Source organism: Bos taurus, chromosome 14, assembly GCF_002263795.3.
Source record: "Bos taurus isolate L1 Dominette 01449 registration number 42190680 breed Hereford chromosome 14, ARS-UCD2.0, whole genome shotgun sequence".
NCBI classification, from domain to species: Eukaryota; Metazoa; Chordata; class Mammalia; order Artiodactyla; family Bovidae; genus Bos; species Bos taurus.
Genome location: NC_037341.1, coordinates 45668610 through 45682375, shown reverse-complemented (window position 1 = coordinate 45682375; position 13766 = coordinate 45668610). Strand labels below are relative to the sequence as shown.

Below are 13766 nucleotides of genomic sequence, written 5' to 3'. Positions count from 1 at the left end.
GAAGTGGAAGCCAGTTAGGAGATAGTGAGGTGGGTCCGAGTGATAGCAGCAGATGTGGGAACATGAGTAGATTTCAGAATAAGAAGTAAGGGGAGAATGAACATGATGTGTTGATGGATAATCTATCTCTGAACAACAGAACTGCCTCTACAATTCACATTTTTTTCCTACATAATGCAACATACTATTTTTTCAACTCAATCATTATTACAAAATCATTCTCTTTCTCAATATATGAGTGATATCTTGCTGCCTGCTAAGTCACTTCAGTCGTGTTTGACTCTTTGCAACCCTATGGACTGTAGCCTGCCAGGCTCCTCTGTCCATGGGAATCTCCAGGCAAGACTACTGGAGGGGGTTGCCATGCCCTCCTCCAGAGGATATTCCCGACCCAAGGACTGAACCTACATCTTTTACATCTCCTGCATTGGCAGGTGGGTTCTTTACCACTAATGCCACTTGGGAAGAGCCATGAGATAATAGGGCAGTTTAAAATGATGTATTACTTATTACCACTGTTTTTCCTGTTACAACTATTAACTTTTGGCAAGTTATACCCAAATAGAACGTAAGTGTTAGCCATTTGTATATTTAGAGAGAAGAGAGAAGAGAAGGCAAGGTATTCTTATAAAATGACTTAAAGTGTCCCTTCCCCACATACCCTCTCCCAACATTTATTTGTCCAGATCCTGGGTGTACAGTGTCTAAAGCCGACCTGTCCAGTGTCTCCCATTGGCTGAGGTGCAACTGAGACATCGTGGAGCAGGGAAGACACGCAGACGTGCACCTCCACACAGGTCCACCTGTAGGCATCTCAGTGAAATACATCCACTTCCGCAAAGTCACATGGGGACTGCAACACCCACCATGAAGAACCAGTTACTATCTGGCTTTTTATAGCCAAAGTTTGCAAATCGCATGGTCACCTGAGTCCAGGTATTCATAGTTCAAAAGCAACTATGATGTAGGATACCAGGAAAGCCAAAATATACTTGAAAATCGTATGCAACAATACACATTTTATAACAATGTCTTAGCATCTGTCTGTGTGTACAGGGAGAGAGAGGGTCAAAAGGGGAAACATGTGTGTATATGTTCAGAGATGCTGTGTGTCTGGTGGACTACAATGTCCCTCAGTTGGAGTAAGCGTCAGTCCTCAAGCTGTGGGTACAGACAAAGGTCCAACCCTGCTTTCTTCTACCACCTTCTGCTCTTCATCTTACTTGGCCTTAAGCTTCTCCCAACTTCTGTTTTATCTTCTTCTTGAGTTCTTCACTTGGCTGAGTTGACCAGGGCTCTCAGATGCCTCTAGGCTTTTCCAGTGTCACCCATCAAGGACTCGGAGTCTCTTCAACACAGTCACAGAAGCAGATCACTGCTGTCACGTGTGCCTCTTATGTTTGTCTTTTTCTTAGGTTCAAATTATACACTTGCCTTTATATAAATGCAGGCAATTGTGAAATTTCTCAATCAGTTCTGACAGGCATGACTCTAACTGCTGTCATGGTTGAAAAGTTTACATATTGATCCCCAGCATTTCAGACTGGAAAAGAAAAGCATTTGGGCAGAGTGCTACCAGTCAAGCCACCCCTAGAACTCACCCTTTCTTCCAAAAGACTATCTTTACTGTGTCAAATTGTCAATGGAATTGTAACTGGGCTCTGATCCACCCACTGATAGGGGCACCACTTCCCCTGAGGCCAACTTTACATTCTATCCTCAAAATGGCATGCACTGCAGTCTGGGTACACAAGAAAAGGAATGCCAACCAAGTGGCTGCAAGAAGCTGTTGTTTTGTATAGAGTGGTAAGCTCTAGCCATGTGTCAGAATTATGATGTTTTAGGTCAGGCTGCGCCACTACTAGCCTCAAGATTTTGAGAAGGCATGTCATCTCACCACCACCTATGCAATAAACCAGGTAGTCGGATGCTCCCGAAGGTGCCTTCTTGATTGATTATTCCATGAAACTATGGCTCCAATGCATGCTCCACTGTCACACTTTTCAGAGCTCAGCACTTCAGTTGTAAATGCTTACCTTTTCCAACACGGGTTGACTGCGGTTTCTCCTGAGGTCTTTCCAAGTGTTCAGTGCCTGTGCAGGAGGGGCCTGGAGCTCACACGGCATGACGTCATCTTGGCTTCTCTCTCTTGTTCTGACCCCTGACAATTCTTAACTAAGTATGTGGTCATTATGTTTCCCATGCATTATGTCCTTTCCTATCACTGGTGACAGTACATTGGGTTGACAGCCTCTTTTGGAGATGTTCTTACTCCCCAAGCCAAGAAACACAGATAGCCAAGAATTAGATCATTCTATCCCCAAATTGCTGTAGGCCTTCTCAGAGGCAGCTGAGCAATGTGATTTGATCAAGGTTAAGTACAATCCCCCTTCATCTTTAACCCAAGACAGAATTCTCTGAGCTTTCTGTTTCAATCCCAGATTATGCTTCCATTCCCACTCTAACAAACATCCCCCAGCTGCCCTACAGTCAGCTCTCATTTATCCACCTGTGGCTTATCCCAAGCACCAGGCTTTCTCCTCCTCCCGCCTCCAGCACCAAACTCCAGGCCAGCTCCTTTAACTCTGTGCCAAAGAAATACAAACTAAATCTAATATTAGCCTAATGAGAAAAGGCTATCTGCTGCCAAAGATTCACATAATGCATCCCAGAGCCAAATGTGGGCAATTATTCACTGCTTTGGATGCTGGCACTGCTTCTGCCTTATATAATATAGCAATCAGGATCTACTGCATTTCTCCCCAAGAAAGAAAGAATACATGCAGTGTTTTAACCTCTTCTTTTGTCTCATTGGCCTGATTCTCGGTATAACAGATTCTCTTTTCTTTCCAAAATCAATCAATCATTTGTCATTTAATGTTAAAGAGATGAAAAAAATCCTGGTTTTAGAGTCATTATACTTAGATTTCAGTCATGTTTCTCCACTTTTTAGCCAGAAGCTAAGTTTTGCAAGTCATTCTTCATTTTCTCAGCTGCAAGATGGAGATTTTATAAATAAAAACATAGGAGTCAATCACATCTAAACAAGAGACACACAGAAAGTCATCAAGACTCTCGATCATTATTCTGATTCACTGTTTTACATGCTCTGGTGAATCAGCATTGCTGGTATGAAAAAATAAAGATTAACTTTATGAAACCCTTCCTTTATAGGCATGAAAACACAGGGCAAATTTCTTCATAAGCACCTAGAAGATCAAGTCTAGAAGACAAGAGTTTCAATTTCCCAATGCTGTATTTAGGCCACTTGTGAGGAAAACAGTCCAGAATTTCAAGGTAGGGAACAGCCAGCATGCTATCTACCGATGGGCTGATCTTAATCCAGATCCTGAGTTGCTATGGAAACGCAAATTCCAACCATCGGACAATTGAGGGATATAACCTTCAAAACAGACTCCCCTTTCCACATTTTTTCTTATGATTGAAGCACATGTCCCCCCAGGCCCAAGGACAAGAGTCAGAGAAAATGTTCACACAATTCCATCTGTTCATCTTACTCACTCTTATAACCAGAAAATTTCAATGGCTTCCACAGATCAGAGCAGCCTGTCCAATAGAACTTTCTGTGATGTTCTATGTCTGTGCTAGCCAAGACACTGATCCCTAAGGCACCTATACTCTCTGGATTCCCAAGTCCTCACTGGCATTTAGGACTCCCTTTGGCAAATATCTTTTGCAAATTCACACATCAAATGTATCTGTTTTTGTTTCTGTTTTCCCAACTAGACCCTATGCTACCCAGTAATAAGGCTTAAAAGTGAGCTTGGTTCTCTATTGATTTCTATTTCATTTCTCTTTCATTTAAGATAGCCAATGACATAGATAACCCTCTTTCTAGAATTACAGCTCTAGTCTTTTGAGTCATTGAGGGCAAGGGTCCCCAAATCACATTTAAGATAAAGAAACAAAAAGATGCTTTTTCCAAGGATGTGTAGACAGAGAAATTTTTTAATTATAAAAGCAATATGAATTTCACAGTCAAGATGGTAGATTACACTTATGCTATGCAATCCCCTCTCAGACTCTAGAAATGTAAAGATATTAGAAAATATATTTTAAAATTTATATATTGCCATACTTGAAATCAAGGAAGAGATATCTTTAGGTGCCAAGAGCTCATAGCAATGAGGAATGATGAAGCTAAAGACGCCTCCTGGAGATCTGGAATAGGGATTGGTTCCAAAGCCCTGCCTGGCCAGACCCAGAATGGCAGAGCCCATAGGCATGACAGGGAGATGGAACCAGGCTCCTGTGTGAAGCTGCAGATGAGAGAGCACATCTGGGGGGACTTTATTTGCATAATCAGTAGCAAAGACAACATCAGATTGAGACATAATTAAACACCTGGTCAAAGATGCTACCTCCCAAACAGTTCAGGAAGAGACAAACACAAAAAGCACCTCATCAGTGCTTGCTTCAACAGCACACAGACTACAAAAGCACCTCAACACACGGCATATTTCCCAAGACAACTCTCCTCCTTGGCAAATCATTCAGCAAGACTTCGGACCCATGGGAGGAAAAACAACACCCTCAAAGGTAGAACACCAATTCAACAAATAGGAAGAGTCACAGCTGAGCTGCTTAAGCTAATGAGCAACCTGAAAAGAGCTTTAAATAAATATGCTTAAAAGAGTTCAGTTCAGTTGTTCAGTCGTGTCTGACTCTTTGCGACCCCATGAACTGCAGCACGCCAAGCTCCATCACCAACTCCCAGGGTTTACTCAAACGCATGTCCATCTAGTCAGTAATGCCATCCAACCATCTCATCCTCTGTCGTTCCCTTCTCCTCCTGCCTTCAATCTTTCCCAGCATCAGGGTCTTTTCAAATGAGTCAGCTCTTCGCATCAGGTGGCCAAAGTATTGGAGTTTCAGCTTCAGCATCAGTCCTTCCAATGAATATTCAGGACTGATTTCCTTTATGCTTAAAAGAGTACATATATTAAAAAGAAACTCCGAGTGCAGAAGAAGAAAAATTTCCCCATAATCTCAGCTCTAGATATAAACTGTCTCCTGAGAAATCTGTATGCAGGTCAAGAAGCAACCGTTAGAACCAGACATGTAACAAGGAACTGTTTCAAAATTGGGAAAGGGGTATGTCAAAGCTGAATATTGTCACCCAGTTTATTTAACTTAAATGCAGAGTACCTCATGTGAAACGCTCCAGGCTGGATGAACCACAAGCTGGAATCAAGATTGCCGGGAGAAATATTAATAACATCAGATATGCAGATGACATCACTCTAATGGCAGAAAGCAAAGAGGAACAAAAGAGCCTCTTGATGAAGGTAAAAAAGGAAAGTGAAAAAGCTGGCTTAAAACCCAACACTCAAAAAACTAATATGGCATCTGGTCCCATCAGCATATAGCAAATAGATGGGGAAACAATGGAAACAGTGACAGACTTTATTTCCTTGAGCTCCAAAATCACTGCAGATGGTGACTGCAGCCACTAAATTAAAAGACATTTGCTCCTTGGAAGAAAAGCTATGACAAATCTAGACAGCATATTAAAATAGAGACATTATTTTGCCAACAAAGGTCTGTATAATCAAAGCTATGATTTTTCCGGCAGTCATGTACGGATGTGAGAGTTGGACCATAAAGAAGGCTGAGTACCAAAGAATTGATGTTTTTGAACTGTAGTACTGGAGAAGACTCTTGAGAGTCCCTTGGACAGCAAGGAGATCAAACCAGTCAATCCTAAAGGAAATCAACCCTGAATATTCACTGGATAAACTGATGCTAAAGGTGAAGCTCCAACACTTTGGCCACCTGATACTAAGAGCCAACTCACTGGAAAAGATCCTGATCCTGGGAACAACTGAGGGCAGGAGAAGGGGACAACAGAGGACGAGACAGTTGGATGGCATCAACAACTTAATAGACGTCAGTTTGAGCACGCTCTGGGAGATAGGGAAAGACAGGGAAGCCTGGTGTGCTGTAGTCCACGGGGTCTCAAGGAGTCATACATGACTTAACTATCAGCCATAAAAAGGAACACATTTGAGTCAGTTCTAATGAGGTGGATGAACCTAGAGTCTATTATACAGAGTGAAGTTAAAAAGAGAAAAACAAATATTGTATATTAACACATACATATGGAATCTAAAAAACGGTACTGAAGAACCTATGTGCAGGGCAGCAATGGAGATTCAAACAGAGAGCAGACTTGTGGACACAGTAGGGGAAGCAGAGGGTGGGACATATTGAGAGAATAGCACAGAAACATATATATTATCATACGTAAAATAGCCAGTGGGAATCTGCTACATGACACAGGGAGCTCAAACCCAGCGCTCTGTGCAAGCCTAGAGGGATGGGATCGGGTAGGAGGTGCGAGGTTCAAGAGGAAGGGGACATATGTATACCTATAGCTGAGTCATGTTGATGTATGGCAGAAAACAACACAATACTATAGAACAATTATAAATAAAAATAAATTAATTTAAAATAGAAATAAAAATAAAATTTTGAAATAAATTAAAAACCATTTAAAAATAAATAAAAACAATTATGGAATGAAGTCTTTCAGACTCGGTGATGCCTTTTTACGGGGAAAAGATATTTATAGGAAAATGGGAACATGTTACACATTCTGCAGGAACCTGCCCGTCTTCCTCTCGCCCTACTGCAATAGCAGCACGCTCATTTTCCTGCATAAACACTGCTACAGATTGAAAATCTGTGTTCCCCTAGAATTCACACCCTAGACCCCAATGTGATAGTAAGGAGGAGGAGTCTTTGGGAGGACGGGGCCCTCACAAATGGGATCAGTGTCCCCATGAGAGAGATTCCAGAGAGATCCTTGGTCCCTTTCTACCATGTGAGGACACAGTGAGATGATGGATGTCTATGACCTGGGTAACAAGGCTCATATCAGACACTCCAGCTGGTGGTACCTTGACCTTGAACTTCCCAGCCTTCAGAACTATGAGAAACAAATTTCTGTTGTTTATAAGCCATCCAGTTTCTTTAATTTTTATTGGAGCATAGTCTCTGGTCGCTCAGATGGTAAAGAATCTGCCTGCATTGTGGGAGACATGGATTCAATCCCTGGGTCAGGAAGATCCCTTGGAGAAGGGAATGGCTACCCACTCCAGGATTTTTGCTTGGAGAATTCATGGACAGAGGAGCCTGGTGGGCTACAGTCCCTGGGGTTGCAAAGAGTTGGACACGATTGAGTGACTAAAACTTTCCTTTCACAGTTGCTTTATAATGCTATGTTAGTTTCTCCTGTACAGCAAAGTGAATCAGTTATATGTACACATATATCCCCTCTTTAGATTTCCTTCCCATTTAGGTCACTTCAAAGCACTGAGGAGAGTTCCCTGTGCTATGCAGTAGGTTCTCATTGGTTATCTATTTCATACATAGTATCAATAGTGCATATATGTTGATCCCAATCTCCCAATTCACTCCCTGGTTCCCCTCTTAGGGGCCATGCGTTTGTTCTCTACGTCTCTATTTCTGCCTTGCAAAGAAGGCCTCTATAGCATTTTTCTAGATTCCACATATATGTGTTAATATACAATAATTCTTTTCTTCTTTCTGACTGACTTCACTCTGTGTGACGGCCTCTAGGTCCATCCACATCTCTACAAATGATTCCACTTCGTTCCTTTATACAGCTGAATAATATTATAAGCCACCCAGTTTAAAGTGTTTTATAGCACTCCGAACAAACTAAGATAAATATACATAGGTCTCCATCACCCTTAAAAAGATAGAATTTGTTCAATTCCATGAATACACAGTCTCTTTGGCCAAAGTTTTATGAATGAACATTATTTTCATATTATAGACATCGCTAGAGTGAATATTCTCCTGCAGCCATCTTTGCACATTTGGGTGATTATTTCCTTAGGACAAGTTCCTAGAGAGGGCATCACTGGCTCAAAACTTACACTCATTGAAAATTTTGATAACTCTATCAGACTGTCCTCCAGAAAATCTGTATGGATTTGCATTTCTGAGTGGCTTTACATGATGCATCTGTAGCTAGAGGTTTTTTAAGTTAAGTGTAAAGTAGGTCAAGTTACCAGAGATTCAATTATTTACCTAAGGAAAAAGGATGACTCACAACTCCAATAACCCTTGGAGTGCAACCGAAAGGCACATCTCAGTGTGTCCATACATGCATAGAACATGTTCACACTGTCGGTGGTACAGAATCTCTGGGGTATGTGACACTGCAGGTCTGGAGTAATCCTTATTTTTATTTTTGCCCCTGTTCCCCAGCAACCACCACTGTCATCAAGTCCTCCATGAAAAAATAAATACTTTGTAACAAGAGTTCCTAGTCTGTTCACTCCTAAACATGTCAATGTGAAGACATTCTGAATTCCCTTTCAACTCAGTTTGGGGGTTTCACTGTAGACAACCTGGAAAATCTCAGACAAATCTGGCTTGCAACCAGAGTCTAAACCTGAGGAAAGGTTCATTATAGATGACTGCATTCTCGGTGAAGTAGGTTTTCAGCAAAGCAAATGTAAAGTGAACTAGAGGCAAAAAGGTACTGACATGAAGACTGGTTTTACTACCACATCACACATTCCAGGTAATTCAGAAGTTACCAAATCCTATCAGGTTTGAATCCAACTTCTTATATCACCAAATCTGTTCTGCAAATAAAAGAGAATCTGGAAAAGTTGAATTAAATTAATTTAATTAAATTAAAGTTGAATTAAAATCAGGCAATTGTCAATTAATGTTTTCTTTTCCTCCACTGTAATATTTAATATTTTACGCATCTCTGAAAAGATCCTACTCAAATAAACCATTTATCTTCCTAGTTAAAGAAGACCTTTAAGATATTTTTTTCCTCACTCTTTCAAGATGGAATCAACCACTGGCTGACCAGATTTAGATGTCAAAATCAGAGCAGATCAGATCAGATCAGTCGCTCAGCCGTGTCCGACTCTTTGCGACCCCATGAATCACAGCACGCCAAATAGGGCTTACTTATTCCCAGCTCCTCTCACATAACAATAACCAACCAATTTTCTATGAGGTGTAATTTCTCTCAGCTAAAATGTGCAAAATATCTGCAATATCTCCCTTGCTAATTGTTCCCCACTCCCTACAACACAGATACACACATACTCTTTTGTCATCAGTTTTTAATTATCTACACTAAAGTAATTGGTAATTATCCAAAAGTACAGACAAGGTAGAAAAATTCACATCTGATCTTGGAAGGCTTTTTTCTTTTTTTTACGGGAGTGGGAGGGAGTTATTGTATGACAGCCGAGCGACCTTTCTACTTGAGGCTTTTCTTGGGGGACTGCAACATCTGCTTTCCAAGGCATGCATATATTCATCTCCTCAACAAACATTTGAAAGGAAATCTCTTCGAAGGAAATACCATAGGAAGACGAGTTCTCTCAATTTTCAAGGAGCAAACTAACATACACCCCCAACAAAAGCATCTTCACCGGTTTCAGACAAAGACCCATACAGCGCCAGTTCCATGATGGAAAACCTTTGAAAGAGGCTGCTCTTACTAAATAATCATCTATCCTTCAACTCCCAGTTTACCACTGTGTGTCTTGTACCTACATCTATATTAAAGACTAAAGGACTGAAGAATACTGCAACAAATTAGAGCAACTATATCTTTAACCAGGGTCCTGTTTACTATTGTCTACCTGACAGAATTGTTACCGGAACCTAATAAGCCAGTATGTCAAAGTCCTTCCAACAGTACCTGGAATATATGTATATATTTCATAAAATATCACTTGTTACTGTGATGGTCAGCAAAATCCCCTCATACTCATGCAGCCAACTGAGCCTTTTACAAAATACTTGTACATATACAGTATTATTTCATCTGTTCAACCTGATGGAAATGATAGTGTTGCTGGTACCCATTCTATAGGTGAAGAATCTGAGGCTTGGAAAGTCATATGACTTGTCCAATATTATCAAATGATCAATTGAGCCTGGTAAACAAATCGTTAAGTCCAGGCACTCATCCCTAGAGCTCGTCCTATACCATCCTCAGAGCCTCATGCTCTAAGACTGACCACAAATGTGCTTTGATTTCACTCTAAAGGTGATGAAGTCACTATTTTCATTTCTTATTACTTGTAGTCGAGGAGCAGTGATTTTTGAATCACCAACAATAATTAATGAAAGTACTGTCAGTTCTTCCCTGGGGCTGGGCCACAAAATATAGAAGCTGCAGCTTCAGAATCTCATTGGAGTATCACCTACCTTAGTTGTCTCGGCTTCTGTCTGCAGTCGCTTGGGGGTTCCTTTTTGGTCAAGCACCTTCTGGAAAGTTTTATTTTTAATGGATTGAGACTCAACACCTTCACCTTCAATTTGTAGTTTAATACCTTCACCATGGGCAGGGTGATCAATACCCCGTGGATTCAAACCGCAGTGGAGAGCTAGGAAAGAGGAAAGAAATCTAACTCAGAAAACAGATCCTATAAAGAAGGTGTCCATGAAAGACAATACTTCATTTGGTCTACATGGGAAGAAACAAGACATTTCCAAGTTGAGGGGTGGAATTATAACTATAGGAAATAATCTGGGGAAGAGGGACCATGGTATGGTGGCAAATCCCGAGCTCCGAAGTCAGAAAGACGGCAGCACAAATGCAGGAAGCATCAGTTTCAAGAAGTTCGACCTTGAGCAAGTGACTAACCCCCACATTACAGATGATAATACCAAATCAGGCAACTTAGGCACTGCCTCCCACACATGCAGTTATTTCAACCTCTGCAGTTCAGTTTGTATCTATGCTTCCATCTGGAACACTGTTCATTCATTCCTTCCAGCTTCTGAATCTTCCCTATTCTTCGAGCATCCACTCAATATTCAACAAATATTTATTGAGCAAACAGTAAGAAGTCAAGCAGATATTTTGTTCCCAGCTCTCACTTCTCCCTTAACAAGTCCCATCCCTTCCCATCATTTCTGATACAATCAATCCGCCCATGACTCTCAAATCTTACATCCAGCCCAGAGAGACCTTTTTTTTTTTTTTTCCTGACAGGTGTGTACTTGCTTTTTAATTTATTCTAATTGGAGGATAACTACCTTACAATATTGTGATGGTTTTGCCATCCATCAACATGAATTGGCAACAGGTATACATGTGTCCCCCTCATCCTGTACCCTCCTCCCACCACCCTCCCCACCGTATCCCTCTGGGTTGTCCCAGAGCACAAGTTTTGAGTGCCCTGCTTCATGCATCAAACTTGCACTGGTCATCTCTTTTACATATAAAACGAAGGTGAGCATGATGCATGTGCTGGGAACTGAACCCGGGTCTCCCACATGGGAGATGAGAATTCTACCACTGAACCAGCAATGGCCCTGTAGCTTACAGCCCAGAAATACCTCTCTTACTAGCTTCAGACATAAGTAAGACTGTCACTCAACATCCCAATGTCAGTGTATCAGAGATCTCACATTTAACATGTTCACATTGAACCTTGATTTTTCTACCCCCAAATATTCACCTTCTCCAGTCACTACAGAGAAGCTAAAGAGTCCTCCTTGATACTACTCTCCCTGTAAGTCAGTACATCACTTTCATCTTTTACCAGGGCCAGTAAGTGCTGCACTCAAAATGTTGCTCCCATCCACCTACCTCACTCCATCTCCACTGCCATCACTCTGGTCCACGCTACCCACCTGTGTCACCTAGACTGACCACCCCAACTGCTCCTCCTCCCTGGATACCCACAATCTCATTAAAAAATGCACAGGTCAATTCACAAGACTCTTCTGCTACAAAACAGAGACTTAATGACTTAGAGAACAAACTTATGTTTACCTGGGTGGGGAGGGATAGTTAGGGAGTTTAGGGTTGACATGTACACACTGCTTTATTTAAAATAATCAAAGATCCACTGTATAGAAAATGTAGAGGGGACAAGAGAAGGAGATAGATGATATTGGCCATGCATTGATAATTCTTGAAGCTAACTGATAGATTCATGGGGATTTATTTCACTACTCCTTCTACTTTTGTGTATATAAAAAGGTTTAAAAAAAACACACACACACAAACTAACTTTCTAATGGCTTCATTGTACCCCCAGAGCATTCAAAAGTCTTTAATGTGGGCAACAAGGCTATGACATTATCTGTTTCATTCTACCTCTCCAATTTCCTCACCCACTACAGTATCCCTTGTCCACTCCACCTGTACCACCCACTTCCTTGTCTCTTCCTTGAACACCCCATGCCTTCTCGACTTTGCATATAATGTTTCTTTGTCTGAACTGTTCTTCCCCATTCTTCAGCTAACTGCTACTCATCAGTAAGGTTTTGGCTTAAATACCAACTCTTCAGACACGCCTTTCCTTAATCCCCTCCCTCATTCTCCCTATCTCCCCCTCCCCACATTGGATCTTATGCCTGGAACGACAAGTATTCAACAAACATCATACGAATCTTAAAAAACTCACTGTACAGTGGTCTGTATGCATGTGACCTTATTTATACCACTTTATAATTTTATTTCTTTGTTTGGCTGTCCTGGGTCTTTGTTGCTTTTCTCCAGCTGTGGTGAGTGGGGGCTACTCTCCAGTTGCGGCACACGGGCTTCTCATTGCAGAGGCTTCTCTTGTTGTGGAGCACGGGCTCTGGGGCATGCAGGCTTCAGCAGCTATGGCACACATGCTCAGTAGTTGCCGCTCCTGGGCTCTAGAGCACAGGCTCAATAGCTGTGGCTCATGGGCTTAGTTGCTCTGCAGTATGTGGGATCTTCCAGGATCAGGGATTGAACCTGTGTCTCCTGCATTGGCAGGCGGCTTCTTTACCACTGAGCCACCAGGGAAGCCCTATTTATACCATTTTATCTAAAAAATTATCAGAAATTCTTTTCTAGTCTTTTAAGTTCCTAAAACATGGACCAGCCTATTTCACGGTGCATTGTAAGCACTCATGTATTAGTTCATGCCTCTTCCCTCGGGTTTTGTGATGGATCTCAAATAATCTTCATGAAAAACCCTGATACATAATTATATTCATTTCACAGACAAGGGAAATGAGGCTTAAAGGGTTATAGTCATAAAAAGTCGTACAGTGTCTGCTGAAGGTCACAAAGATCATGTATCATTTAGGTTGCAGATGATTTCAAGTTTCAGATGAACAAACCCAAAATAGATTAACCAGTGAAGAAAATCATTAACTTTCAGGAGAGGAAGCCCAGTAATGGGAAAAGTTCTGTGTTAGCTGATTTCCCAGTTCAATAGGGCCATCAAGACCCTTTTCACTTCTCCATTCTACCATCCATAACATCACCTTAAGCCTGGGTCCCCACATGGCACTACAGCTACAAGCTTCTAGTTCACATCTAGCAATAGAGACAGCTCGGTTGACCATAGGTTTCCTCCCTCAATCCTCCTCCAAACTTGGGTTTTTCTCTTTGGTCCAAAGTGAATCACATACATCCAATAGTGAACTAAAACACTGGTGGTGGAGGTAGGATTACCCTTAAACCACCTAAGGTCAAGTCCCCAAACCACATCTCTGTTACTCAACAGGCAGGGGCAGAATGGATGCTGGAGAACCAAGCACAATACCCAGTTCAGGCAGTGGAATAAAAAGAACGCAACCTATGAGAGCATGAAGCTAATTACTGTTAATAACAATCAGCTTCTACATCTCCAAAGATCAGCCTACTTACAGTGAATTTTCAATTAAATATACTAAAACTGTGATTATTAAAAAGAGGTGAGCTTGTGTAGGGAGATGGGGGATTTAGACATTAATGA

The 13766-nt window shown here is 41.4% G+C and overlaps 1 protein-coding gene across 3 annotated transcripts in view; it reads right to left on the bottom strand.

Moving 5' to 3' along the window:
- The window catches only part of SAMD12 (sterile alpha motif domain containing 12), a 449029-nt gene that overhangs the window by 391721 nt on the left and 43542 nt on the right, over positions 1-13766 (bottom strand). For all 3 annotated transcript variants that reach the window (XM_025001801.2, XM_059874306.1, NM_001191180.2), the window contains exon 2: positions 10243-10421. In XM_025001801.2, the coding sequence (XP_024857569.1) occupies positions 10243-10421 (179 nt within the window). The remainder of the gene's footprint in view (positions 1-10242; positions 10422-13766) is intronic.